The 26,720-nt window shown below is 45.9% G+C and overlaps 2 protein-coding genes across 10 annotated transcripts in view; one reads left to right on the top strand and one right to left on the bottom strand.

Moving 5' to 3' along the window:
* Positions 1–462: 462 nt before the first annotated feature.
* Positions 463–14,801, bottom strand: JMJD4 (jumonji domain containing 4). Of its 5 annotated transcripts, XM_037891253.1 has the most exons (8): positions 14,699–14,801; positions 13,202–13,499; positions 12,776–12,900; positions 11,505–11,670; positions 9,140–9,265; positions 4,893–5,160; positions 2,902–3,048; positions 463–1,968 (listed from the first exon to the last, which is right to left on the bottom strand). In XM_037891253.1, the coding sequence occupies exons 2-8, from the start codon at positions 13,279–13,281 to the stop codon at positions 1,657–1,659; spliced, it is 1,224 nt and encodes a 407-aa protein (XP_037747181.1). In that variant the 5' UTR covers positions 13,282–13,499; positions 14,699–14,801; the 3' UTR covers positions 463–1,656. The 5 variants fall into 5 exon arrangements, with proteins under 5 accessions (XP_037747181.1, XP_037747180.1, XP_043397630.1 ...); XM_037891252.1 differs by having other exon boundaries at positions 12,776–13,499; XM_043541695.1 differs by having other exon boundaries at positions 12,776–13,499; positions 14,709–14,731.
* A 29-nt stretch (positions 14,802–14,830) lies between these two features.
* SNAP47 (synaptosome associated protein 47) overlaps positions 14,831–26,720 on the top strand; it is a 36,206-nt gene continuing 24,316 nt past the window's right edge. The window contains exons 1-3 of one of the 5 annotated variants that reach the window (XM_043541690.1): positions 14,955–15,007; positions 18,645–18,812; positions 24,142–24,691. In XM_043541690.1, the coding sequence (XP_043397625.1) occupies positions 18,767–18,812; positions 24,142–24,691 (596 nt within the window). In that variant the 5' untranslated portion in view covers positions 14,955–15,007; positions 18,645–18,766. Of the gene's footprint in view, positions 15,026–18,644; positions 18,813–24,141; positions 24,692–26,720 lie in introns of those variants that run through there. The other 4 variants (XM_037891251.2, XM_037891250.2, XM_043541691.1 and 1 more) reach the window with 4 other exon arrangements.

The raw sequence follows: 26,720 nt of genomic DNA, 5'->3' as shown, positions 1-26,720 counted from the left end.
CAAAATTGGCTCTCAGGCTAGCGTAAATCAGGCATGACTTCACTGAAGCCAATGGAATTCCACCACTGTAACGGAGATCCCATTCAGGCCCACTGAACCCTCAGCCCACAGAAGGAGGGATGGAAGGCAGAAACAGTTGCCCTTGGCTGTCTGACAAAGGAAACCTTGTTCAGTGCCAGCCGTGAATGGTTCTAGTTTCACAATTGCTCAAAAGTGGCAACTTTCCAGTCCAAAGAGAGGCTCCCAGAGCCCCTTCTTGAGCCTGTGCAATTTCCAGGCATAGTTCATAGCCAAGAAAGAAAAGTCAGATCCTTCCCCAGGTTTCAGAGCTCTGCATGGAAGATAGTATAGTTTCCCGGTGCCAGTCCAGAACATCTATTACTAAATAGCACAGGCAAGACATGTTTAACATACTAATTCAGAAGAGTAGTAGTTTAACCTTTGAAAGAATGAGATCTGCCCTGACATTTTTAAATATTTTAATGTGCAATATTAAAAACAGCAACTTTAAGTAGTCACCCGTACTGGTCACTTCATAGGTCAACGACTGATTAAGTTCCAGCTCCATGCTTGAAAATCTTCAACTAGAATCTTAATGGAAGCACTATTGGCTAGAATTAAACTTTTCACACCCCTGTTGAGAATGAGACTTACTGCAACCCCCTAGCAGCAATGGGAGTGTTTTTTATAGTTTAATTAAAAATGCTTGTGAGACCACTTCCCTTACAATCATTTTCAATGTGTATTAATTACCCTTAAGTTCATAGGTTGTGCTATGTAACCACACAGCACTGCTCTTAGCCCTGGTCTACAGTGAGGGGGGTGGGGGGTGGGGGTTTCAACCTAAGATACGCAACTTCAGCTACGCGAATAGCGTACCTGAAGTTGGAGTATCTTAGGTAGACTTACCTGGCCGTGAGGATGGCGGCGAGTCGACCGCTGCCGCTCCCCCATCAACTCTGCTTCCGCCTCTCGCAAGCTGGAGTTCCGGAGTCGATGGGGAGTGCATTCGGGGAATCAATTTATCGTGTCTAGATGAGACGTGATAAATTGACCCCCGATAGATCGATCGCTACCCGCTGATCCGGCGAGTAGTGAAGACCTGCCCTTAGAGTGTTAATACACTTCCTTTCATTAACACATAGTCTAAGGCTACATACGGACTTCCATGTTTTTGCCCTTCTAAAACTCTTTTTGTTCAGTCTCTAGGTGATCTCAGTACAGAGAGGTGAACTTGTTGAAATATAGATGCTTTGGTGTGCAGAATTGAGAGGATACATCTCAAAAGTTCATCCTTTTGGTTCTAGACAACTCCAATGGCTGAATTTCCTACGTGGCTGATTCTCAGGACCATAACTTCTTCCTGCTATGGTCAGTTTAGCTGCTTGCATTCTACTACATGACATGAATCTAATCTCTGACTCTGCTGGGGACTTCTTCCCTTTTTAGGGTGGTTTCAATATAAATGGGAAATTTAATGTCGTGTACTCAGTTTCCTAACATGCTTTTTCTCTTGATTCTGTATCCGTGTCCTCCCTATCCACATTAAGGCTCATTGTGCTTAAACTCTAACGGGGGAAAAATATGAAGACTTCTTATGAGTTGTCTACATGCAGCTAGGTTGCAAGAGGTGCAAATACTTGAATAAATATAGAACTATAACAGTGCTGTGTCTATTGCTGCTTTCAAGTGGTGCAGGAATGCCTCTGGAGGTGGGGTCAGTGATTTAGGGTTCAGTTTCTTGAAATCCTCATTAGCATTTAAGGATGTTAACACTTGCACAGTCCTTTTTAAATCAAACACCGCATGGAGCATGCCCAGAGCAGAGGTGGCAGCTCTGTGAGTGTTCTTTGCTGAAGCTTCTTCATCTAGAACATGGTTTAAGACAGAAATCCTGTTCTCTGCAATTACCTTAAGGAAGTTGTAGAACTCCTTATAGTTTATGCCTGTGCAAGATTTCATGATTACCTAAGGGGGGAAAAAAAACACATTAAACTTTGACTCCATATTAACTGCACTAGTAAGGTTTCAGAGTAACAGCCGTGTTAGTCTGTATTCGCAAAAAGAAAAGGAGTACTTGTGGCACCTTAGAGACTAACCAATTTATTTGAGCATGAGCTTTCGTGAGCTACAGCTCACTTCATCGGATGCATATGTCATCGTATGCATCCGATGAAGTGAGCTGTAGCTCACGAAAGCTCATGCTCAAATAAATTGGTTAGTCTCTAAGGTGCCACAAGTACTCCTTTTCTTTTTGCGCTAGTAAGATAGCTAAAGGCAGCTGCCTTATCAAGCCACTAAGTAGCTGAAAACTCTTTTCAGTGTGTGACTCCTGTTTGTGATTTCCTGATGCCTAATTACAGTAAAATACATTAATTGACAGGAAATCTCACTGGTCCCAACAAAACACTTCCCAGTATCCCCAGAGTTTTCAGTAAACTTTTATCTGACCAGTTCTACTGGCTGGAATTTCCCCAGCTCAATAAGACAGGAGTTTACTATTTCCGCTAGAGAGAGATCTCATGCAGGGAAATACTATACACAGCATCTCCTATGAAACAAAGCAAACCTAGAAGTAATTGAAAGGTGTAGAAATTGAATTAATGAGTGCAGATTAACAAACCAAACTTTCTTTAGTCACATTCTACACCTGCCTGAAGCAGCAAATAAGTACAAGCAGTAGCATATACACTGAGTGTTGCATCAATGAGATAGTGAGAGACTTAAGGGATAATCTATCATCTAACAAACTGGACAGTTTGTTTCCCAGCTTGGACCAAAGCATGACCTCTCAATACAGATCAGTTTGGTGTCCAGTATCATTGAAATGCACTATGTATAGGGTCTACAATAGTCTAAGAAAAGTAGGGCTCACATCACTGAACTGACTGGGTGTCATACCTGGCATTGTAGGTGCCAGTCCTCCATAGTGTCTCTCCATTCGCTGATTTCCCGTTGGACGGCTGCTAATTCATCCTGCAGGAAGCTCCACATGATCGCCACGTTGCAGCCATTCACCCAGTTGTGGTTGATGGAAATGGTATCCTCCTGGAAGAAACCACAGAGTCTAATTGGTTTTTAATGTGAGGGCCTGTGGGGTGAGGTCTCTGACCTCATTACTGATTTCCACAAAGTTGGTGCCAACAAGAGTTAATCTCTCATCCTCAATGAATGGAAAGGCCTCTCTGGGCCTCAACTATCTTCAATGTCTACCTCTTTTGAACTCCCTTGCTAATCAAACCCTGCTTCCTAAGCTTCCCCCATCCTCAGTCCTTCTCACTGCCATTCGGCAATTGTGCCCACATCTACAACCAGTACTGTGCCGTACCGTAACCCACACTTTTAATGTAGAGGCTTTAATTAGCTGAAGTGTTGATATTGAAGGACACACTGTATGTGACAGTGTGAGTCGGATGTCTGAGATCCCCCATGTCATCTACTCCTTTCCCAGCCAATGCAGGATATAGACGAGAATTATCTATTTTGCTTAGTGTTCTAAATGATCAAGTGGTAAGAAGCATCTTTTGCTATGTATAAAAATGGGACAGGGTTACTCCCTGCTGTTACTTCAATATAGTTACCGCAGAGACTGATCATTTGGGACATTTTATGTTTGCACTGAGCAAGATAAAACAAACAAACAGTGCCTATAGCACAGAGATGATTGAACTAACTCTAACCCCAAAGGCATCTGCCTATAGATTTTGATGTGCACCCAAGCCCCCAGCTACGAAATGCATTTAAAACCAAACATCGCACAGATATACTGTTACTTTCCCCCACTATCAAAAAAAAAAACCCAAACCCCTCCCAATTTATGTCAGGATCCCATTCAAAACTATCCTCCAGGGCCTCTCTCCTGCAAGTGGATCCTCAAGGGCACAAGAGATCTGAGTGAATGATTAGGGTCTTGGTTTCTTAAAGCCCTATCTAAGCTTGTTCTTATGGACTTTGATCCAGATCCTCAAAGATATTTAAGCTCCTAACTTCCATTGAAATCAATACCTGTGAGGATCCAGGCCTTTGTCTCTCTCTGCTGCCACCAAACATTTAGCCTGGCTTTCCCTCATCACGCCTTATATTTTGCAGGTTTTGCCTCAGCAAAAGCTATAATTTCTAAAGATGGGCCAAAACCAGAATTACATTTTCAGGAGAACTGCTGAAGTTTTGGTGATGTGGATTAAACAGAAGAGGGATCTAAAATACCCCATATGCCTTGATTTTGCAAAATACAAAGGCCAAGATTTTGCAAAAGCCAAACTAGGCCTCCTGAGTCCAACTTCGGAGTTTCTTCCCGGCAGCAACCAGGCTGAGAAATCCAACCCGTGACAGGACAGTATGGGAACCCAGTGATAAAGCGTAAACTGGTTTCTTTCTTGCTTTAGAATTAGCTAAAGACTCAGAAGAATTTTACTGCTTACTCAAAACCTTTTGATTTGCTAATGAATCACAGAAATGTGTTAGTCATCTGACCACTGCTAATTCTTTTGGTGAAAACTGAAACAAAAATGGCATTTAAACACTTTGGCCATTGCTGCATTTTGTAGTCTTTCCCTCCTCATTCAGTAATGGGCCCACCCTGTCCTTGGTCTTCCTCTTGGCTTCTAGTGTGTAAGTATATTGATGATCTTGTGGCTACATCTAGAAATTGGTCTGTTTAAGTTAGAATCCCTTGCTGTTAGTGTTACACAAGTCACTTTTCCGCAGACTGGCTGCTTTGGGTATAAGGCTAACCCTGCAACACTTGGGGTCATACACTGCTGTTCTGAGCGTGTATTTCCCATGGAACGCAATTGTCACTTCCAAAGAGGCGGCTTTGGCTAGTTAGGGCAACTCTTCAGATGGTTTTCAGGAAGTTAACGGATATAAACCTAAGTTGTCAATTGTCTTACCAGGTTGTACACCTGATGGTACCAGCCACTAGGGATGAAGACTACCTCCCCTGCTTCCTGGATGATTTCAACAGGGGGGCAGCTTTGGGCATAGCGTGGGTAAATGCTGCTGTCCTGAAGACCAGGCGCGGTGACATCGAAGGGCAAGTTACCATGGCGATCTCTAAGGTACTCCTCCTGCCTGGGGGGATAGAGCAGCCATTTCTTTTTCCCGCAGATATTGGCAGACCAGCTGTAGGAGCGGAAGACGTCGGCGTGAAAAGGAGTCCTGTGGGCCAAGTCAAAGGTTTAAGCACGTGTGACGCAAAAGGCAAATACAATGCAAACAAGCACAAATCAAGTAAAGTTAAGACTATGGGCATATTCTGGCTTTGGATATTTCCACACAAATCAATCTGAGCTGTGCAGGCATAGCTGAAGCGAGAGTGTGGCCCTGTCAGACTATTTTCAATTGTCATGTGTTAAGGAGCAAGAAGGCACCCTATTAATAAACTGGGGGCAGGGGGGTCAGCAACACCCCCTTGCCCCACTTTTTGCTGTTGAAGTATTAGGTTTCAGTTTGAACCTCACACTTCAAAGGCAGCAGATTCTGCAGTTTGGGCTGAAGCTAAGACTGAAAGGGCTGGTTTATCGCCAACGAATGGCAACACTTTAGACTCAAGCCCAGACCCACAAAGGTATTTAGACTTCCACTGATTTCAATGGAAGTTAGGAGCCTAAAAAAAACTTTGTGGCTCTGGGTCATAGTGCTTTCCAGCTGAGAAATGCTCACTTAACTAGTCAGCACCCTCGTGAGGCTGCAGCTGGCACTGCAGGTTTGAAGAATTCCTTCAGTTAACCTATCCAACTATACTCTCAGCCCAGCAGAAGCAGCTGTCCTATCTCGGGGCCTCTCCTTCTGCCCCTCCACCCCCACGAACATGATACAGTTCTGTGGTGACCTAGAATCTTATTTTCGACGTCTCCGACTCAAGGAATATTTCCAACACACCTCTGAACAACATACTAATCCACAGAGACCTCCCTACCAACACTACAAAAAGAAGGATTCTAGGTGGACTCCTCCTGAAGGTCGAGACAGCAGACTGGACTTCTACATAGAGTGCTTCCGCCGACGTGCACGGGCTGAAATTGTGGAAAAGCAGCATCACTTGCCCCACAACCTCAGCCGTGCAGAACACAATGCCATCCACAGCCTCAGAAACAACTCTGACATCATAATCAAAAAGGCTGACAAAGGAGGTGCTGTCGTCATCATGAATAGGTCGGAATATGAACAAGAGGCTGCTCGGCAGCTCTCCAACACCACTTTCTACAAGCCATTACCCTCTGATCCCACTGAGAGTTACCAAAAGAAACTACAGCATTTGCTCAAGAAACTCCCTGAAAAAGCACAAGATCAAATCCGCACAGACACACCCCTGGAACCTCGACCTGGGATATTCTATCTACTACCCACGATCCATAAACCTGGAAATCCTGGGCGCCCCATCATCTCAGGCATTGGCACCCTGACAGCAGGATTGTCTGGCTATGTAGACTCCCTCCTCAGGCCCTACGCTACCAGCACTCCCAGCTACCTTCGAGACACCACTGCCTTCCTGAGGAAACTACAATCCATCGGTGATCTTCCTGATAACACCATCCTGGCCACTATGGATGTAGAAGCCCTCTACACCAACATTCCACACAAAGATGGACTACAAGCCGTCAAGAACACTATCCCCGATAATGTCACAGCTAAACTGGTGGCTGAACTTTGTGACTTTGTCCTTACCCATAACTATTTTACATTTGGGGACAATGTATACCTTCAAATCAGCGGCACTGCTATGGGTACCCGCATGGCCCCACAGTATGCCAACATTTTTATGGCTGACTTAGAACAACGCTTCCTCAGCTCTCGTCCCCTAACGCCCCTACTCTACTTGCGCTATATTGATGACATCTTCATCATCTGGACCCATGGAAAAGAAGCCCTTGAGGAATTCCACCATGATTTCAACAATTTCCATCCCACCATCAACCTTAGCCTGGTCCAGTCCACACAAGAGATCCACTTCCTGGACACTACAGTGCTAATAAACGATGGTCACATAAACACCACCCTATACCGGAAACCTACTGACCGCTATTCCTACCTACATGCCTCCAGCTTTCACCCTGACCACACCACACGATCCATTGTCTACAGCCAAGCTCTACGATACAACCGCATTTGCTCCAACCCCTCAGACAGAGACAAACACCTACAAGATCTCTATCAAGCATTCTTACAACTACAATACCCACCTGCGGAAGTGAAGAAACAGATTGATAGAGCCAGAAGAATTCCCAGGAGTCACCTACTACAGGACAGGCCTAACAAAGAAAATAACAGAACACCACTAGCCGTCACCTTCAGCCCCCAACTAAAACCCCTCCAACGCATTATTAAGGATCTACAACCTATCCTGAAGGATGACCCAACACTCTCACAAATCCTGGGAGACAGGCCAGTCCTTGCCTACAGACAGCCCCCCAACCTGAAGCAAATACTCACCAGCAACCACATACCACACAACAGAACCACTAACCCAGGAACCTATCCTTGCAACAAAGCCCGTTGCCAACTGTGCCCACATATCTATTCAGGGGACACCATCACAGGGCCTAATAACATCAGCCACACTATCAGAGGCTCGTTCACCTGCACGTCCACCAATGTGATATATGCCATCATGTGCCAGCAATGCCCCTCTGCCATGTACATTGGTCAAACTGGACAGTCTCTACGTAAAAGAATAAATGGACACAAATCAGATGTCAAGAATTACAACATTCATAAACCAGTCGGAGAACACTTCAATCTCTCTGGTCACGCGATTACAGACATGAAAGTTGTGATATTACAACAGAAAAACTTCAAAAGCAGACTCCAGCGATAAACTGTTGAATTGGAATTCATTTGCAAATTGGATACTATTAACTTAGGCTTGAAATAGAGACTGGGAGTGGCTAAGTCATTATGCAAGATAACCTATTTCCCCTTGTTTTTTCCTACACCCCGCCCCGCCCCCCCTCAGATGTTCTTGTTAAACCCTGGATTAGTGCTGGAAATGGCCCAACTTGATCATCATACACACTGTAAGGAGAGTGATCACTTTAGATAAGCTATTACCAGCAGGAGAGTGGGGTGGGGGGAGAGAAAACCTTGTGTAGTGGTAAACACCCATTTTTTTCATGGTTTGTGTGTATAAAAAGATCTTCTGTACTTTCCACAGTATGCATCCGATGAAGTGAGCTGTAGCTCACGAAAGCTTATGCTCAAATAAACTGGTTAGTCTCTAAGGTGCCACAAGTACTCCTTTTCCTTCAGTACCGTACTCCAAATCGGGGGTTCTCAAACTGTCAGCCTCCACCCCAAACCCCGCTTCTCCTTCAGCATTTATAATAGTGTTAAATATGAAAAAATGTGTTTTTAATTTATAAGGGGAGGGTCACACTCAGAGACTTGCTATGCGAAAGGGGTCACTAATACAAAAGTTTGAGAACCACTGCTCTAAATAAAGGAGCTCCAGTGATGCTTATATACTATGCTGTCATTAAACAACTGAGTTCAATGATTATTTGTATTACTGTAGTGCCTAGAACCCCAAGTCATGGAACAGCACCCCCTTGTGCTAGGTGCTATACAAACAGCTAGAATCTAAGTGATACCCCCAAGTTCTCTCTCCTGTTTTCATCTCCCTGGATACACTGAGCCAGAGAACCTAATGTGAGTGACTAGTTCTAACCTCCGTTGCAATCTTTAGGTCAGATTCTGCAGCCCACACACAGGCAAATCTCCCCAGATTCTTCCTATTAAGGATGCAGGATGGGGACCTGTATTGGACAGGCTGCTCCCCTTTCCCAGCCATAAAACTCCGTGGGTTTTATGGCTAGGGTCATTGCGAGAGATGTTGGACAGAAAACTGCCATGAAGCAATGTTATCTCACCACATTTACTGTACACTTAGCTAATACATGCAGCCTTAGCGTTCCTTCTCTCTCTCACAAACCCTGTTGTGATCTATACCTGTCGGTCACATGTTGTCCCTATTTAGACTGCATGTTCCTTGGTGGAAAAGAGCTGCCTTATGTTATACTTGTGTGGCACCCGGCACAATAGGGACCTGGTCCTGATTGACAGCTCGGAATACTACTGCAATGCTAATAATTGTTTAAAACGGTGCATCGACATTTAAAAAAAATCAAAGTTACTTTACCATGAACCCTTAGGTCCCATGTAGACAAATCGATAATCATCCAGGCCTATGGCATCCCAGTATTCATTCAGCCAGTCAGAAGTGAAATAGATGGGGGTTGTATAAACATCTTGCTCTGGGAAAGCCCTTAAAAAGACAAAGTATTGCAAAAAAGGGTTTCAGGGAAAAGAAACATTCATTCATCATCTCAGTTTCCCAAAGCTCAGAAACAGAGACTGGTCAGGTGACGAGCAGTGTCTCATTGAGGCCATTACTGCCTTGCTATGTCATCTGCTACAAACGACTTAACCCTCCTAGAGCTAGATTCACAAGGCTTTGCAACACACCTGACTTCTAGGCAGCCTGCTGCCAGGTGGAATTCACAACCCTGCAGCAGGTTCCCAGGAGCCCTATACAATGCCTGGGAAGAGTCAGGCATCCAAACAAGGGGATTCTCAAAGTCAGCATGCTGAGCAGGGAGTCACATTAGCTAGTCTGTCAAGGTTCCTTCCCCACTCTGAACTCTAGGGTACAGATGTGGGGACCTGCATGAAAACCCCCTAAGCTTATTTTTACCAGCGTAGGTTAAAACTTTCCCAAGGTACAAACTATTTTTCCTTTTGACCCCGGACTTTATTGCTGCCACCACCAAGCGTCTAACAAATATATAACAGGGAGAGAGCCCACTTGGAAAAGTCTTTCCCCCCAAAATCCCCACAAGCCCTACACCCCCTTTCCTGGGGAAGGCTTGATAAAAATCCTCACCAATTTGTACAGGTGAACACAGACCCAAACCCTTGGATCTTAAGAACAATGAAAAAGCAATCAGGTTCTTAAAAGAAGAATTTTAATAGAAGAAAAAGTAAAAGAATCACCTCTGTAAAAATCAGGATACCTTACAGGGTAATACCTTACAGGGTAATTAGATTCAAAACATAGAGAATCCCTCTCGGCAAAACCTTAAGTTACAAAAAGACAGAAAACCAGGAATATACATTCCATTCAGCACAGCTTATTTTATCAGCCATTTAAACAAAACAGAATCTAACGCATATCTAACTAGATTGCTTATTAACCCTTTACAGGAGTTCTGACCTGCATTCCTGCTCTGGTCCCGGCAAAAGCAACACACGGACAGAGAGAACCCTTTGCCCCCCCAGCTTTGAAAGTATCTTGTCTCCTCACTGGTCATTGTGGTCAGGTGCCAGAGAGGTTATCTTTAGCTTCTTAACCCTTTACAAGCGAAAGGGTTTTTCCTCTGGCCAGGAGGGATTTAAAGGCAGTTACCCTTCCCTTTATATTTATGACATAGCCAGTAGGAAATGCTGAGTAGGGTGGGACCGCGGGGACCCTAGGTGCCTATGGACTACAGGGTTAGGTGACAGCTCAGCAGTGATTTTGTGAATGCCAACAGCATCTACATTTTGGACATAGGCATCTATATGGGCAGTTATGCTTAAGTCCCCCTTGTGAATCTAGCCCTGGGCGCTGAAAATGGGCGCAACTGTGTTTTCCTACCTCACAGGAGAGTTGTGAGAGTTAATTAAATTCCTCTTAGGAAACACATGTCTGTTCCAGTAAGACATCTGCACAACTAGTCAGTTGTCCCACTTGGTTAAGAGATTCAAAAAAGCCAAAGCTGGATCATAGGCTTTCAATGGTGTTTGGCAGTGGTTCTCCCAGTGTGGTTTGTGGCCGATGTTATGATGCCGCCTCATTTCCAGCTGCTTCTACAGGCATCTAGGCGCTCCATGGCAAAGTAATATCTAGATGTCTGTATAAACAGACATATGCAAAGAGGGCCCTGCCTAGATGCCCCTGTGAGAAGTCACAGCCACACAGATAGAGAATCAGAACTCACTCATAGCAAACTCAAATCAGCAGCAGAGCTGCTAGCCACGAGCAGCAGCCATTCAAGGAAGATGGGACACAAGAGCAGAGGGAGAGGAGTACTAGACGGCTAGGCAGGACAAGAAGGGGAGGATGCATCCAGGCAGCATGCACAGGGACAGAGAAGGAACAGGGAAACTTGTGCATGGGGAGACAGGAACAGAGCAGATGGGAGGGGAAGATTAAATGAAGAGCAAAAAGTCCTCATGATTTACTTTGATTTAAAAAAGGAAAGAGTGCTTATTGTATTAAACACAATTAAAAATGGTAAGGTTTTTACCTTACTAGTCAAAGGCCAAAGCAAGAGCCAACACTATGAAAATGTTTAAGAACTCTTTGGTGTGTGGCACGTTTAGATCAGTACAGCGTAAGAAAAGTATTTCAGTGGATAGCTGCCTTCAGTCAAACCATCAGCTGACAAAAGATCAGTGTCACGGTTTAGCAGCAGTTCACCGCTGTATCACGGCATGCTGAGGATTCCAAAGTGCTCTCTTACCTGTACAAGTGCCAGTCTTTGAGGTAGAGGCACCCCCGGGGTGAATGGTAGTTTTTTTTAATGTATTCTTTCCAATAACTTATGTACTCCGTGAGAGGGATCTGTTCCTTTGGATTAGAATTGTATTCCTTGACGTCACAGTTGGCAACAGGTACTACAGCCTTCCCTGAAATATAAACATTTTGAGCCAGTTGGGTAGCAGAATAACTGGTGCCAAAACTGTAATCCTTCCATATTTATATTATGTTAGCATCTAGTATCTGGGCCCCAGTGTGCTAGGTGCTGTACAAACATTTATGAAGACATGGTCTTCTCACTTTCCAGATACCTCCACTAAACCTTAGATCAGCATTATTCATAGCATGATTTATGGAAATGTTAACAGAATGACGCATGCAGCAATGACACCACCACAAACTGAATCACAGCAAAGTCCACTGGGAATGGGATATGGGCTGCAGCCAAAACTCTGAATCTCTCACAGCATAAAGAGAGACTTAGATTTCCAGAATAGCCAAAGCCTGTTCCTACCCCATCCACCCAATATAAATCCTACAAACACTTGAGCATGCGTCTGGGATTATTCATATGTATGAAGTTAAGGAGTGTAAATTTGCATGATAAGGCCCTAAATGAGTTCAAATTTATTTTTAGACTAAATTAAAGCTTGGAGTAGGGTAAAGGGGAAAAAATACAAACAAGGGTAGAAAATTGTGAATAAGGAAGTGTTATTTACCCCTTCACATGACACAAGAACCAGGGGTCATCCAATGAAATTAGTAGGCAGCAAGTTTAAAACAAACATAAGGGAGTACTTCTTCACATAACACAGCCAACCTGTGGAACTCATTCCCAGGTGATGCTGTGAAAGCCAACAGTATAACTGGACTCAAAAAGAAATTAGATAAATTCATGGAGTATAGGTCCATCACTGGCCGTTAGCCAAGATAGTCAGTGATGCAGCCCCATACTCTGGATGTCCCTAAACCTCTGACTTCCAGAAGCAAGGACTGGACGACAGGGGATGGACCACTCGATAACGGTCTTGTTCTGTTCATTCCCTCTGAAGCATCTGGCACTGGCCACTCTCAGAAGATGGGATACTGGGCTAAATGGACCATTTTTATATATTCTTATAAATTAATGTATCAACTGAGAGACTGATCCTTTTAGGCTCAGAGGATATTTGTCATTGGCCAGAGGCCGTTATTAAAAACTCTTTGACTTTTATCATTCATATTAAATTACATATTAAAAGCTTAATCACTTACCAAAATGCTGCAGTAGATAATCAAAGTTAGGCTTCCCATCCCGGGTCACCCAATTTCTCCTGCTGCCCCAGCTCTCAGTGAATTTAGCTGAGAAAACACATGGGTGGTTGGGAATCAGATAGTCCCTGAAAAAATCGGAGTAACTGAACGATTCTACTTTTTCAATATAGTCAACATGTCCCTGGGGCAGGCAAACTGCACCATGAGATGCGCTGCTGTAATCATGAAAGAATGCAGTGGAACAGGCAAACGCTGCTCTGTCCATTCAGACTATATAACTTTCCTGGTACTTAGTTGAGAAGGTGCTGATCAGAAAATATTTAGTTGAGAAGGTGCTGATCAGAAAATATTTAGTTAGGCTAAAATAAACAGCTGCACAGTACATTAATCTGAGTGGATCTTTCAAATCTATGAAAATTAACTCACAAGTAAAAAAATGTCCCGTTCCAAAATATAGATAAAATCTTGCAGGAAAAGCCTTGTTCTTCCCATTTGCGTTTCACCATACAGGGCTAGAAATATCCTTCAATGCTCTTCAGTGTTTATGGACACCTTGATCGAATGGCTACATTACAAACAAACCACAGTAACCAAAGCCTATATTCCCTGTAGATCTTTCATGTCAATGGTAGATAGTCTAGTTACACGTTCATATTAAATTATTCCCATGCTTTTGCTTGGCATTCTCAATGGGTCGCAGAAGAGAATGGCCACTTGCCCGTTTCTAGAAATAAACAGCAGACATGTTCATTTCAGTGGGGTTCTCACCCCAAATCTGTGAATACAAAGAGAAGCTTCTTGTGCAAGCAAAAAAATAAAATGCGTCCAATTCTAAGATTATCAGACTGTAAAGAAGACACTACGCAGGGCAGTTTTATAAGGTTAGATAGACCCTGCAGGAATCAAGCTGGGCTCCTGCATTTATTCCATACTCCCTGCACCGTTCTGCCTGCTGCGGACACACAGATAGCTCCCAATCATTAAAAAATAATGAGGGAGTTGAGAGGTAACAGGGCGCGATAGCAGCGATCCTGGGTGAAATGAGGCAGATGATGGGGCAGAGAAGGGACCTCCCCATACCCCTAAACTCCCCTTAATCCCAGCATCTAAAGGGAAACCCAAGAGCCTGAAACTCTCCCCTAGAGAGAGACCCCAGCAGACAGGAAGTGAGGGTCCCCAGGAGAGGATCGGGGTCCAGGCCTCTGCTATCAGGGGCAAGGAGTGAGGGGCCTCTGGAGAGGAGAGGTCGCACTTTTGGGAGAGTTGGAGGGGCTCCGGGTTCCCCACTATGGGGTATGAGGGGTCCCGGGGGGGGGGGGTGTGCAGCATCCCAGCTATGTGGGCGGGTGAGAGGCCTGGGATGGGGGAGGGTTGGGGTTCCCCACTATGGGGTATGAGGGGCCCTGGGGGGGGGTCCGGGTTCCCAGCTATGTAGGGGGGTGAGAGGCCCAGGATGGGGGGGGGTCCAGGTTCCCCGCTATGGGGGATGAGGGGCCCCGGGAGAGGGGGTAGGGTTTCCAGCTATGTGATGGGGTGAGAGGCCTGGGATGGGGGAGGGTCCGGGTTCCCCACTATGGGGTATGAGGGGCCCCAGGGGAGAGGGGGGGTCCGGGTTCCCAGATATGTGGGGGGAGGTGAGAGGCCCGGGATGGGGGAGGGGTCCGGGTTCCCCACTATGGGGGATGAGGGGTCCGGGGGGGGGGGCTGGGTTCCCTGCTATGGGGGGGATGAGGCACCCCAGGAGGAGGGTGTCCCAGCTCGGGGGGGGGTGGGTCCGGGTTCCCAGCTATGTGGGGGGAGGTGAGAGGCCCGGGATGAGGGAGGGGTCCGGGTTCCCCACTATGGGGTATGAGGGACCCCGGAGGGAGGGGTCCGGGTTCCCTGATGGGGGGGGGGGGGTAAGGGGACCGACCCGTCACGCACCCTGGCTCACCGCTACCCGGACGCATTATGGCGACGCACGCACCCCGTGACGCGGCTCGCTAGGTGCGGGCGCGCTGATGGCGAAGAGGGGGAACGAAGGCTCGGGCGAGGAGGCCGGGCTGCGCCTGCGCCTGGCGGGCGGGCCTCGGGAAGGCCGGAACCTGGAGCGCGGGGCCGCACGTTCGCAGGGGGAGAGAAGTTGGAGAGGACCGGGGCGGGGGCGGCTCGGCCAATGGAAGTTCGCGGCGGGCGCAGGCGCGGAGGGCAGAAGCGGCGGTAGCTAACGGCTGAGTGGCTCCCGGGGGAGCGGTGAGTTGGTCCCGCCCGGTGTGTGCCCGGCTCCCCACGGCCGCTTCGTTAGAGGGGGAGGGGGGAGCGCACAGATCCCTGCTGGGGCCACTGGTGATGGGGCCCCTCGTGAGGGGGGGGCAGCGGGGTGTGTGTGGGGCCCCCGAGGGGTGGGGGTCGCTGCGGGGGGGGCAGTGGAGAGTGGAGGGCCCCCAGGGGTGGGGGGCCCCTTAAGGGTGGGGGCAGTGGGGGACCCCTAAGGGTGGGGGGGTCACTGTGGGGGGGCAGTGGAGAGTGGCGGGCCCCCTAGGGGTGGGGGCAGTAGGGGGGCCCCTAAGGGTGGGGGGTCGCTGCGGATGGGGGCAGTGGGGTGGGGGGCGGGGGCACTGCTGCACGTGGGGGGTGACGGTGTAAAGCGTTTCACAAAAGCCCGTCCATAATATTAACCTGGGCAGAAGCTTCAAACATCAGTGAAGTCAGAAGCACAATAGCGGTACGAAGAGAGGTCTGAAATATGAGCCGGCAACTGCAGATTAGTCATCTTGGAAAGTGCAGCTAATTCTTTGTTGGGGGGGGGGGGGACTCCTAAGAGAGACATTCAGTGTGGGATGCTCTAATGCTGGGGATGGTGGGGGAAGGCACGTTGAAAGTGGATGCTAAACTATGCAGGAATTAACAGTGTGATGTAACAGCATATGTAGAAGCATGATGTCACAGACTGGAAAAAATTAGTAATACTTGTCACTTACATAATGCTTTTCAGGTGGTGATCTCATTGCATTTTACAAAAGAGGGAGAATCACCTCATTCTTATCATCTCAACAGAAACTGAGTCAGAGAGTGGTTAAGGGACCTGCCTAAGGCTACACAGCAATATTGGGGGCAGAGCCAGAAAGAGAATCCAGGTCTCTTGGCTCCCAGTCTGGTATCCTACCCCCTGGATATCACACAGGTCTTGTGCAACTGCATCTGGAATATCACATTCAGTTCTGGGTGCTACAATACTAGAACAATATTGACACATTGGTAGGAGTTCAGAGAAGAACAACAAAACTAATTGCGGGGTCAGGAAAGATTGAAAAGGTGAAAGATGTGACTTGGTTAAGTGGTGATTAAAGGATTGGGGAGAGACATGATGATGTACAGATATTTAAAGGGTTGAAACATGAGGGTAGAGTCGAATTTCACGTAATACACAGGGATATAACTAGGGGTAATGAAATTAAAAGAGGCGGGGGGAAGAGAGGAACATATTCTGAATCCAAGCAAAGGTTCCTAACAGTGGGATGTGTCAGGCTGTGGAATATTCTCCCTGAGTAAAAGCAGAAGTACCATTGCTTGGGATATTTAAAACTAGAGTGACAAGACACTAGCAAATACAGTGTGAGAAACAATCACAGTTGGACTCTGGAAGACAGAATGGATGAAATAATAGGTCTCTTTCATCTCTGATTTATATGATGAATTAATTTGTACCAGTTGTTGTTGTTTGCATTTAAATTGCATTAGTGCCTAGAGGCCAAACAGGCTAGGGCCCTGTTGCATCGGCTGATGTACTAATGCATAGTAATTGACAGTCCCTGCCTCGGATTGCTTACAATCTAAAAGACAAGACGTAACTGGTGAATGAGACAAAAGTGGGCAGTGGTAGAGGTAAGGGAGATGGTAACAAAATAATTGTGCACAATTTTTATTATCATTTATTTGTATTACAGCACCTAGGAGCCCCGTACGTGCACTAGGACCCCACTGTGCTGGGTGCTGTACAGACACAGAGCAAAAAGGCAGTCCTTGCCCCAAAGAACTTACAATTCAAGTATAAGACAACAGATTGATATAGATGGATGGAGTAGTACAAAGAAACAATGAGATAATATTGTCTAAATAGACCACAGAGACTGGATGAGGAAAGGGAGTCTAACACACAGGCAGCAAACATCATGTATGTTCCATGTTTTTGGGAGGTGGAGTGGGTTTAATTAGGAGGGGATAAGCTATAGGGAAAGAAAAGGAAAGGGAACAGGGGAGAAGAGGGTAGGAAGGGCAGGAATGGAATGAAGCTGAGTGAAGAGACAGGGTTTGTCTACACTAGAAATGCCACAGCTGCAGTGCTGCAATGTGAACACATACTACAGCCATGGAAGGACTGTAGTAAATTCAACTCTCGGGGAGAGGGTAGTTAGGTCAACAGAAGAATTCTTCGATTGACCTAACACAGGGGTGCGGCGGGAACCCTTTTTTCTGTCACGGGCCATTGACCCACAATAAATATCAATCACAGGCCACCTATCTGCCCAGGGCAGTGCAGAGGCTTGGGTCTTTCCCCCGCAGCGGGGCGAACCACCGCTCGTGGCCCCTGCCCAGCGGGGGGTGCCATGGGCCAGATGAAATTAACCAACGGGCAGATCCGGCCCGCGGGCCGTAGGTTACCCACCCCTGACCTAACAGTATCTACACAGGGGCTTAGGTTGGCTTAACTACTTCTCACAGGATGTGACGTTTTTCACAGCCCTGAGCAATGTAGCTAAGTTGACCCAACTTTAATGCAGACCAGGCCTGTGAGGGAAGAAAAGGGTGACGCAAACAGCCCTCAGCACTGGGCAGAGTAAGTCAGAATAGTCAATGGTTTTGACATTTGACATGTCCAAATGTCCCTGCTTTGGCTGCTTCTCCTTGTACCATGTAGAGTCTCCGACTGGCTCCCGAGTCCGCTCTGCAACTCACATGGTTGGGGGAGGGCAGGCACTGCTTGGGTCTTAGGACCCCCCCCCCCCCCCGAGAGAGAGAGAGAGAGAGTGTGTTGAGGGGGAGCAGGGAGGGGTTTGTCTCTGCTGCACAGTTCTGGGTATAGGGGAGTGCCAGGATAAGGGTGGCCCTGGCTGGGCTCCATTTTCCTCAGTCTCTGTTTTGGGTGCTTCTGGTCCTACCAGGTGGAGTATCTGGCTGGCTCTTAGCTGTTCAGGAGAAGTAATCGCAGCTCACCACTAGCATAGCCACTGTAAACAGTTTATGGCTGGAACAGTATGTTTAAATATATTTGATTCCTTCCCCTCCAGCTTTCCATCCCCTGCTCTCTTTTTTGGAGGGATGGGGGGCAGGGTTGGGAGGGGACGCAGGTCTGTCCCCCTTTGCTAATCAGGCTTCTTGAAGTCTTGGCTTCAACTGTTATATAATATTGTGTGCTATTAAATAGTTGCCACATTCTGTGTGGTTGGTGACTTCATTGTTGAATGAAATGATTCCTGACTGATTAGTTTATATACCATTTAAATTTCTAAAGCACGTTGGGATCCTCTGAGACAAAAAAGCCTGCCATATAACTAAGATGATTATTAAGCATATCATGGGGAAAATGCATATGCAATAGTTGTGGAAAATAACAGTTTCCGACGTCACAATTAGTAATAGATCCTTGCCTGTGCATTCTGTCCTCAGACACAGAGAGAAACTGACTAGCAAGATAAAGAATGTATAGCCCTCAGTGAGTCAAAAGTCATGTGACCCAAGAGTACATAGCATATGTAAATCCCCAGCAGATGATTGTTTTCTTCTACTGGAGAGAGAGGAGTTTCGTCAGGTGTCTGCCTTATGTCAAGAGTTAAAGAATACAGATACTAGTAAAAATTTATCATTAGACTTTTTTTCTTTTTGGTATCAGGTGTACTAGGATTTTGCCCTTTCCACAGTTCATTTGTTTTTTGTTTGGGCTTTAAGAAATAGAAAGAGCAAACAAACAAAAACTAACCTACTGTCTTGAATACAAAGGACAAACTTACAAAGATGGCAACCCCGAGGCTGCCTGAGAATCCTGAATCTGCAGACAGAGGTAAATAACTTGATATATAATATTTATTATTCCAATTATGGTGGCACGGTTGAAAGACCATAGTTAAGCTTGCATCAGAGATTTTAGTTATGTACATTACATTATGTATTGGATCTGGGAGAAAATGTTGTTTGAATGGGAAGCTATTTGATCTTTAAAGAGACAGGAAGGATGGTCTTATGGACTTTTTCCCAACCCCTACAAGTGGTTCATATCCAATCTGAGATCTGGCAAAAGTTTAGAGTCAGTTGCTTTATTCAAAACTGTCCTTATGTTCCTATAGTCAGAATGCGAAGAATGGCCATACTGAACAGTAGGAGGATGCATTATTACCAACCGGGCCCGACAACTAAGAAACAGCTTGTTCCAGTGGGTAGGGCACAGGGCTGGGAGTTGGAAAACCTTGGTTATTTTTCAGGCTCTGCCACAAACTTCCTATGTGATCTTGGGCAAGTCTCTTAATGGCTCTGTGCCTCAGTTTCCTCATCTGTAAAATGGGACTGATATTCCCTTACTTAACGGAGGTATTGTGAGAAGTGTATTAATATTTGTGGTAGACGAGGTGGCTGAGGTGGTAATATATTTTTTTAATATTGTTATATCTTCAAGACTTTAGTCCACTAGAAGATATTACTTCACTTGCCTTGTGTCTCTGATATGATCGTTAATATTTCTTGAGGCAGAAGCTAAGTACTGTGTAACTATTTTGTTTGTTTTAATTTTTTAAAATAAGTACTTACAGGTGAATGCCAGAATGGTAAATAGTCTGTCATTTAAATAAATAGTAACAGAGAGGGTGAAAACACTTATAGGTCTCTAAATTGTTCAAACTGTAATTAAGGGTATACAGTCAATTTGAAATCTAGTCAGTTTCAAAAAGTTAGGCCTGGTTTACACTTAAACGTTATACAAGTCAGTTAGGGGTGGGTTATTGTTTTTGTTTTGTTTAACTAACTTAAGGGAACCAATATAGGTTATACTGGTATAAGCCCTGGTGTGGACATAATTATAATGTTATAACTGCGCTTATACTAGCATACCTTATGTCTGTTCCCCAAACCAACTTAATCTATACCAGTATAAATACTTCTATACTGGTATAACTGCTTCCACGTTAGGAGGGTTTTGCTGGTTTAACTGTACTGGCAAAAACCCTTAGCTGCACCTGCTCTGGAGTATCCCTGCTAATTTTTGTGGTTTTACAGTCACACTTCACTGTTCTTTAAAAATATTTTTCTCATCCATCTTTCTGTGTGAAAGACTCTCACAAACAAAAGAAAATGACTGCCTATATGTAGGAAACAATAAAATTGACTAAGCACAAAGTGTTGTCATGCGCAGAGTAAACAAACTAGAAAAACAGATAAATATATTGGTGTTTTTTTCTCTTCAAACCTTTCAGGTATAAATCTAATGTATTAGATATAACAATAGTAAGTAAAACATTTCTTGAGATAATTCTTTCTAAGCCTCACAGTACTCTTGTGAAGTAGAGAAATATCACCAATTTATAGGTGGAGAAACGGAGGCTAAATGTTTTAGCAACTTGTTCAAGTCACACAGCAAATCGATGGCATAGAACTCATTGCTCTTAGTTCTCAGCCTTGTGATTGGTCTGTTGGCTAACACTGCCTATATTTACTGGATTGCCTTGTTTATTTTGTCCTCAGCCCCAAAAGTAGCTGACTTGAAGTTGTTGTAAAGGAGATACTATGATGTGTGTGTCGGATTGTAATCCTGCTAGGACAACCAGTTACAATTCCAAACATACATCTTGCAAACATCTGCTATGGGCTGGATTCTGGTGCCCTTACTCACATTGTTTTCAGTGCGGCTACCTGTGGAGTAAGGTACTAAACTTGAGTGTGTCAGAATCTGGCCCCGCGTGAATAGTCCTTATGCAAATAGGCCCGTTGATATAAATGTGGTTAATAGTGTGAGTAACCAAAGTTAGATCGACAGGTAGGAATGTCCGTGCCAGGGGGTGTGTATGAATGTATGTGCTTAGATATACAGGATCTGGCGACTAGTTGTATCATGCAGGCCATAAGAGAATCAGACTGGTGACATTCAAAGCAAGAAGATTGTTAACTTTTTGTCTTGTATTAGAATTCCTGAAAATTCTCACAAGGGGAAGCAGATCACAGTTGAAATCAAACTAGTCATTAGTGTCACAGCATAAATTGCTGTCTAGATTAATCTGATTTTGGAGGCTATACAGTGTAAATAATCTAACTTTTAATTGCTTACAGCAAATAAAGTACCATAGTACCTTATGCCTGTGTTTCAACACTGAGGATCTGTAATTTTTGTTATAGTACATCAAAGACTTCAATAAGATAATTAATACATGAGCATTTAAATCACTATTATTCAGTGTCTGCTCACAAGACGTAATATAAGTAAGGAACACAATGTGGCTGTTTATATAACTTGTGGAATGTACACATTCTTACAATTTGAGTATTAAAATTCTGGGGGAATGAAAGAAATTTAAAGAGGAACAAGGTGGGTCACAGGACAAAAGAAAGAAGCAGAGGACTACCAGAGCAGGAGATGGTCCAAATGTATTTTTGGAAGCTGTGTGCTTGTCTCCCTCTCTCCTTTTGCACCAAAGACATGTGCACTAAAGTTATGAATCCATCTTTGAGTTTTTGACATGAACAAACCATTCTTCAGGGATACGATTTAATCAGAGTCCCTTGCTGGACTTACAGATAGTTCCATAAAATTGTTGATTATTCTTGCTATCGTGACATCATAAGTTGCCAGTGAAGTTTGGGTAGGCACTGGACCCACAGGTCAAGTGATATTACCGTAGCCCAAAATTCAGCAGTTAAAACATTTTGTGCTACTCCTCGCATATTGGAACATTGTTGGGTCTCCCAGTGTCTTCTCCTTGGAGCCTCTTCCCTCATCTCTGCCCTTTAGCGTTGCTGCCTTTAGTCCAGATGTGTGTTCAGAAGGCAAAGCTGCTACAGCAACTATGTTCTGTCACATTTTGTTTAACAGCTTTGCCCATCGGTCCTGAGTTCTTTGAGGACCAGAGTGGCATCCTTTCAACTCTGTTGTGTGCTTGGCTGTTACATTCCAGCAGGATAAATTTAAGCGTGGAGGATGATGATGATGAGTATTATTACATAGAATAAATTGTAGGCATCATAATGATGGCTGTATTCGTCTCTTGGTCATCTCTGGTTTCATGGAAAACATAAAAGCGCTGAAAAAAATCACTTTCTGCCAGTTATTTACTGACCAGATTCAGAGAAAGGCCTGACAGGTGTAGATGTGATCAAAGACAAGTAATTCCTTTTATGCCCGTGACAAGCATGTGTGTTGTGTAATGGGTGTCAGGTTCTAGAACCTTGCGCAAAGGTGTGGAGCTATTTCCATGACTCATCCCGGCAGTCAGACCAGGTGGATCCTGTTCACTCTAACTCCTTTTATAAAAGGTTTAGGTTAAATGTCCCTCTGAGGCTAAGGCAGGGTGGGCAAACTTTTTGGCCTGAGGGCCATATCTGGGTATGGAAATTGTATGGCGGGCCATGAATGCTCATGAAATTGGGGTTGGAGTGCAGGAGGGGGTGAGGGCTCTGGAGTGGGGCCAGTAATGAGGAGTTCAGGGTGTGGGAGGGGGTTGAGGTGCGGGGGGGGGGGGGGTGAGGGCTCCAGCTGGAGGTGCAGGCTCTGGGTTGGGGATGGGGATAAGGAATTTGGAGTGTAAGAGGGTGCTCCAGGCTAGGACCGAGGGGTTCAGAGGGCGGGAGGGGGATCAGGGCTGGAGCAGGGGGTTGAGGGTGGGTGGGTGAGGGCTCGGGGTTGGGGCCAGAAATGAGCTCACGGTGTGGGAGAGGGCTGCAGGCTGGGGCAGGGGGTTGGGGTGTTGGAGGAGGTGACAGCTCCGTCTGAGGGTGCAGGCTCTGGGGTGGGGCTGGGGATGAGGGGTTTGGGGTGCAGGAGGGTATTCTGGGCTGGGATCCAGGGGTTTGGAGGGTGGTAGGAGAATCAGAGATGGGGCAGGGGGTTGGGGCACTGGAGAGGTTCAGGGGTGCAGGCTCTGGGCACCGCTTACCTCAAGCAGCTCCCAGAAGCAGCGGTTCCTAGCCAATGGGAGCTGCGGGGGCAGCGCGCGGAGCTCCCTGGCTGCCCCTAAATGTAGGAGCCGGCGCGGGGGGGGAAGGGGGTCATGCCGCTGCTGCTTCCGGGAGCTGTGTGGAGCTGTGGCACGTGTGCGTGGAGCAGCCCCCGACCCCGCTTCCCAGTAGGAGCTCAAAGGCCGGATTAAATGAGCTGGCGGGCCGGATGTGACCCACTGGCCATAGTTTTCCCACTCCTGGGCTAAGGGAACTAGGGACATAGGGGTTGCCATAGGAACAGTTGAGCTTGGGATGTTTAAGTCGACAATAAAGGAAACTCCAGGGCTGGCATGAGTTTGGATCCTATGGAGCACATGTGTATTGTGGTAGGAGCAGGCTGTTAGGGCCACTTGCTTATGTTTGCCCAAAGAAGTTTTTTAAGAGCTATACAGTGTTCATGCTAAACAGTGAAGAATTCTTACGGGGATGCATTGGTATCTTTTGGTAAATCAAACAAGTTGTCTTTTGTGCTTAGAATAATAGAAATCATTTCTGCTTCTCTTAACCTTTGAATGCCCCTGGGCAGCACTTTGAGACATGGTGAATAGGCAGCTAATGCCTTATGTGTTGTTTACAATAATGTATTCATTGACGTGTATGGAAAGGGACATACAAATGAAAGCCTGGGCCGTTTTTACAAAGATGGAATTTTTCACTAACTATACTTTATTTTGGTGTATTTTTTTAAAAAAATATGCTAAATAAAGCATGCATATAAAAGTATCTTATTTATAAATCACCACCCCAGCCATGGCACCCACAGCACTACAGATTATCAAAATACAACCATATACTAATGATTCAGATATCATAAATACACAATATAAAAGTATTTCAGTGATACCTGATCATTTGGGAATGGAGAGGAGAGGCTGGGGAAGGCTGGAGTTGCTTTCAGAGGAAACAGTAGTAAAATACCTTTTTTTGAAAAGAGGAGTCTTTTCAAGGTGAAATTGGAGATGGATCAGAAGAGGTGGCTAATTCCACCCCTAAAGCTCACAGCAGCCAAACCATGGTTACCTGCATACCTCAGATGACCTAGTGGCAACACTGAAAGATGGCTGGCGCCTGGGGTCAGTTACCCACCAGTATGGTGCCTATGGGGTCATCCTTGATCTGTGTACCCTAACTTACAAGAATCACCTCAGATGTATTTTTCTGCCTTGTTTACGTGTTTTCTGCTTTCCACTTAGAAGGTGACAGCTCTGTCGTCACTGTAGAAGAGGATCCTAACAGCGAGCTAATGAATGCGGACATATGTATCCATGCGTGGCCCTGTTCCTATTATGTAGACACTGAGAAACGATGGGTCTCTGGCAGACTCTCACTGACTCCTGTTGTGGTCAGATTTACAGCTGACAAGACCAGAGAGCTTCTGGTCAGCTTCCATCTTTCCAGCATCAGTGAGATCAAGAAGGAGTCCTCCAGTTTAATATTCAGCTCCCTCACAATTCTGGAGAAGGAGAACACCAAGCACTGGTTCAGTTCCCTCCAGCCCAATAGAAATGTGGTCTTCAACATCCTGGAGCACTTCTGGAGGGAGCAGCTGCTGTCGTGTCCAGGGGCTGGAGCTCAGGCAGATTCTCTGCAGATGACGAAAGGGAAAGAACTGACTGGTTTACTGTCTGCATCCCAGAAACGTATGGAGGATACAACAAAGGTGCTCCACTATCAGGGTGAACAGTTTGATAACATCATGAAAGGACTGAACAAGATTGACTCTGAAATGGATGTAGCAGACAGGTACAGTAGCATAACTGGAGCTGAACAGTAATTGATAGTTTATATTGAATTTGTCTGAAACCTTACTGTAAGATTTTCACATTCAGTACTCACGTGACTCCCTTCCATGCACCTTTTTTCAAGTTGCAATGCTTTATTCTTCCAGTTTTGTGTTAATTAGGGAGTGCTGAGTATGTCAGATGGCCTGGTGATTTTGTGATGTCGATAATCCTCTCCTAGGGCTAGGATGAGAACACACCAAACTAATTTTCACTTGGGGTAAATTTTACCTCCTCCTCTGTGCATGTGAAGAGCCCCTGCTATGGTTTTTCTCTGTAAGGGAGGGGTCTTTTCAGCCGCTGCGTAACCACGGCACTGAACTCAGCTCTCCTCCCTGTGCTTTAGTGTGTATGGCAGGGGTGGCCAAACTTTTTGGCCCGAGGGCCACATCAGGGTTGAGAAACTGTATGGGGGGCCTGGTAGGGAAGGCTGTGCCTCCCCAAACAGCCTGGTCCCCGCCCCCTATCCGCCCCCTCCCACTTCCCGCCCCCGCTCAGAACACCTGACCCATCCAACCCTCCTCTCCCCCCCCCCCCCCCCCGGCTCCTTGTCCCCTGACCACCCCCTATCCAACCCCCCCTTCTCCCTGTCCCCTGACTCCCTGACTGCCCCGCCCCTATCCATACCCCTGCCCTGACAGGCCCCCTGGGACTCCCACACCTATCCAACCATCCCTGTTCCCCGGAACCTCTACCCCATCCAACCCCCCCGTCCCCTGACTGCCCCCCGGGACCTCCTGCCCCTTACCATGCAGCTCAGAGCAACAGGAGCTCACAGCCCCGCCGCCTGGCCGGAGCCAGCCACACCACCACGCTGGCCAGAGCGCTGGCAGCACTGCGAGCTGAGGCTGTGGGGGAGGGGGAGCAGCAGGGGAGGGGCCGGGAGCTAACCTCGCTGGCCAGGAGCTCAGGGGCCGGGCAGAACGGGTCCCGCAGGCCGGATGTGGCCTGCGGGCCGTAGTTTGCCCGCCTCTGGTATATGGGGCAGAGCTGGAAAATCCATTGCTAGATGGATCTTTTCACTGCAGAGGGGACATGTGAGAGCTCTGCATGTCCTTCCCCCTCCGTGCACACGTATTGAGCATGCAGCCTGCAATTTTGGCCTTAGTGCAGCTGTAGTTGGGAAAATGACTGTAGAAATGGGACCTCCATGTTCTACATGTGTTTTCAAATTGTGCAACCACTTGCTTTTCACTACATATGCTCACTACTGTTAGATGCCAGAAGAATCAATACAGCTGTGGAAGAATGAGCTGCTGGGTTCTGTTTTGTCTTGCGCCATGTTGATCAAAATGTCAGCTAAATTGTATCTGCAGAAAGTACTTTTCTTGTAAGGAACAGAAAACCTATGTTGGTTCTTTTTTCTTTTGTTTTCAGATCCCAAACTGCGTGTGCTTCCTCTTAGAACATTTAAGACAAACCTTTCATATGAGTTACACACTTAAAGCCATATTTAGGACCCTAAAATAAGTGGCCTGTTTTTCAGAGATACTGAGTTTCCACATCTCACATTGAAGTCAGTGAGAGTAGCGGGTGCTCAGCACCTAAATTTGAACATTTTGTCTTTTATACGGCTTTTAACAATTACTGAGATGGAAGGCAAATGTAATCTGTTTGTAAGAGGTTGGATGCTGCAAGTAGAATCCAGCAGTGGCATGAAGTAGACTTGTAGAGCTAAGTATATTGTAATGTGTTAGAAATCTGCAGCTGAAAGCTTCCTTCTGGAATCTGGGACAGTTGCATAAAGACACAGATATAATGAAATTCAGACTAATTTCTTGTGGAAGAAGTTTCTATTTTCCAGTGGGTATAACATCTGTGAGCAAGTGTTTGTTGATTTCACAATGATTCTGGTTATATTTTCTACATCCTTTAATGAAAAGCCAAGGAAATTGAAAACTTCAGTAGCAGCTTTTAAAGTTCTCTGTCAATAAACAATGATTCAGAAAGTCAATGTTCATTGTTTTTTAGGAAGAGACATTTGTTTTAGA

The sequence above is a fragment of the Chelonia mydas genome, chromosome 2, assembly GCF_015237465.2.
Source record: "Chelonia mydas isolate rCheMyd1 chromosome 2, rCheMyd1.pri.v2, whole genome shotgun sequence".
Classification (NCBI taxonomy): Eukaryota; Metazoa; Chordata; order Testudines; family Cheloniidae; genus Chelonia; species Chelonia mydas.
The sequence above is the reverse complement of the archived record's forward strand: the minus strand, read 5'-3'. Positions and strand labels throughout refer to the sequence as shown.

Bases quoted from the DNA above. Each gene is read 5' to 3' on its own strand.
- JMJD4 (XM_037891252.1), bottom strand. From the start codon at position 13,040: ATGGACAGAGCAGCGTTTGCCTGTTCCACTGCATTCTTTCATGATTAC. The intron at 9,266-11,504 runs GTAAGAGAGCAC...TGTCTTTTTAAG, and splicing joins AAAGACTGGCACTTGTACAG to GGCTTTCCCAGAGCAAGATG. The intron at 1,969-2,901 runs GTATGACACCCA...TTCCCCCCTTAG, and splicing joins ACTGGCACCTACAATGCCAG to GTAATCATGAAATCTTGCAC.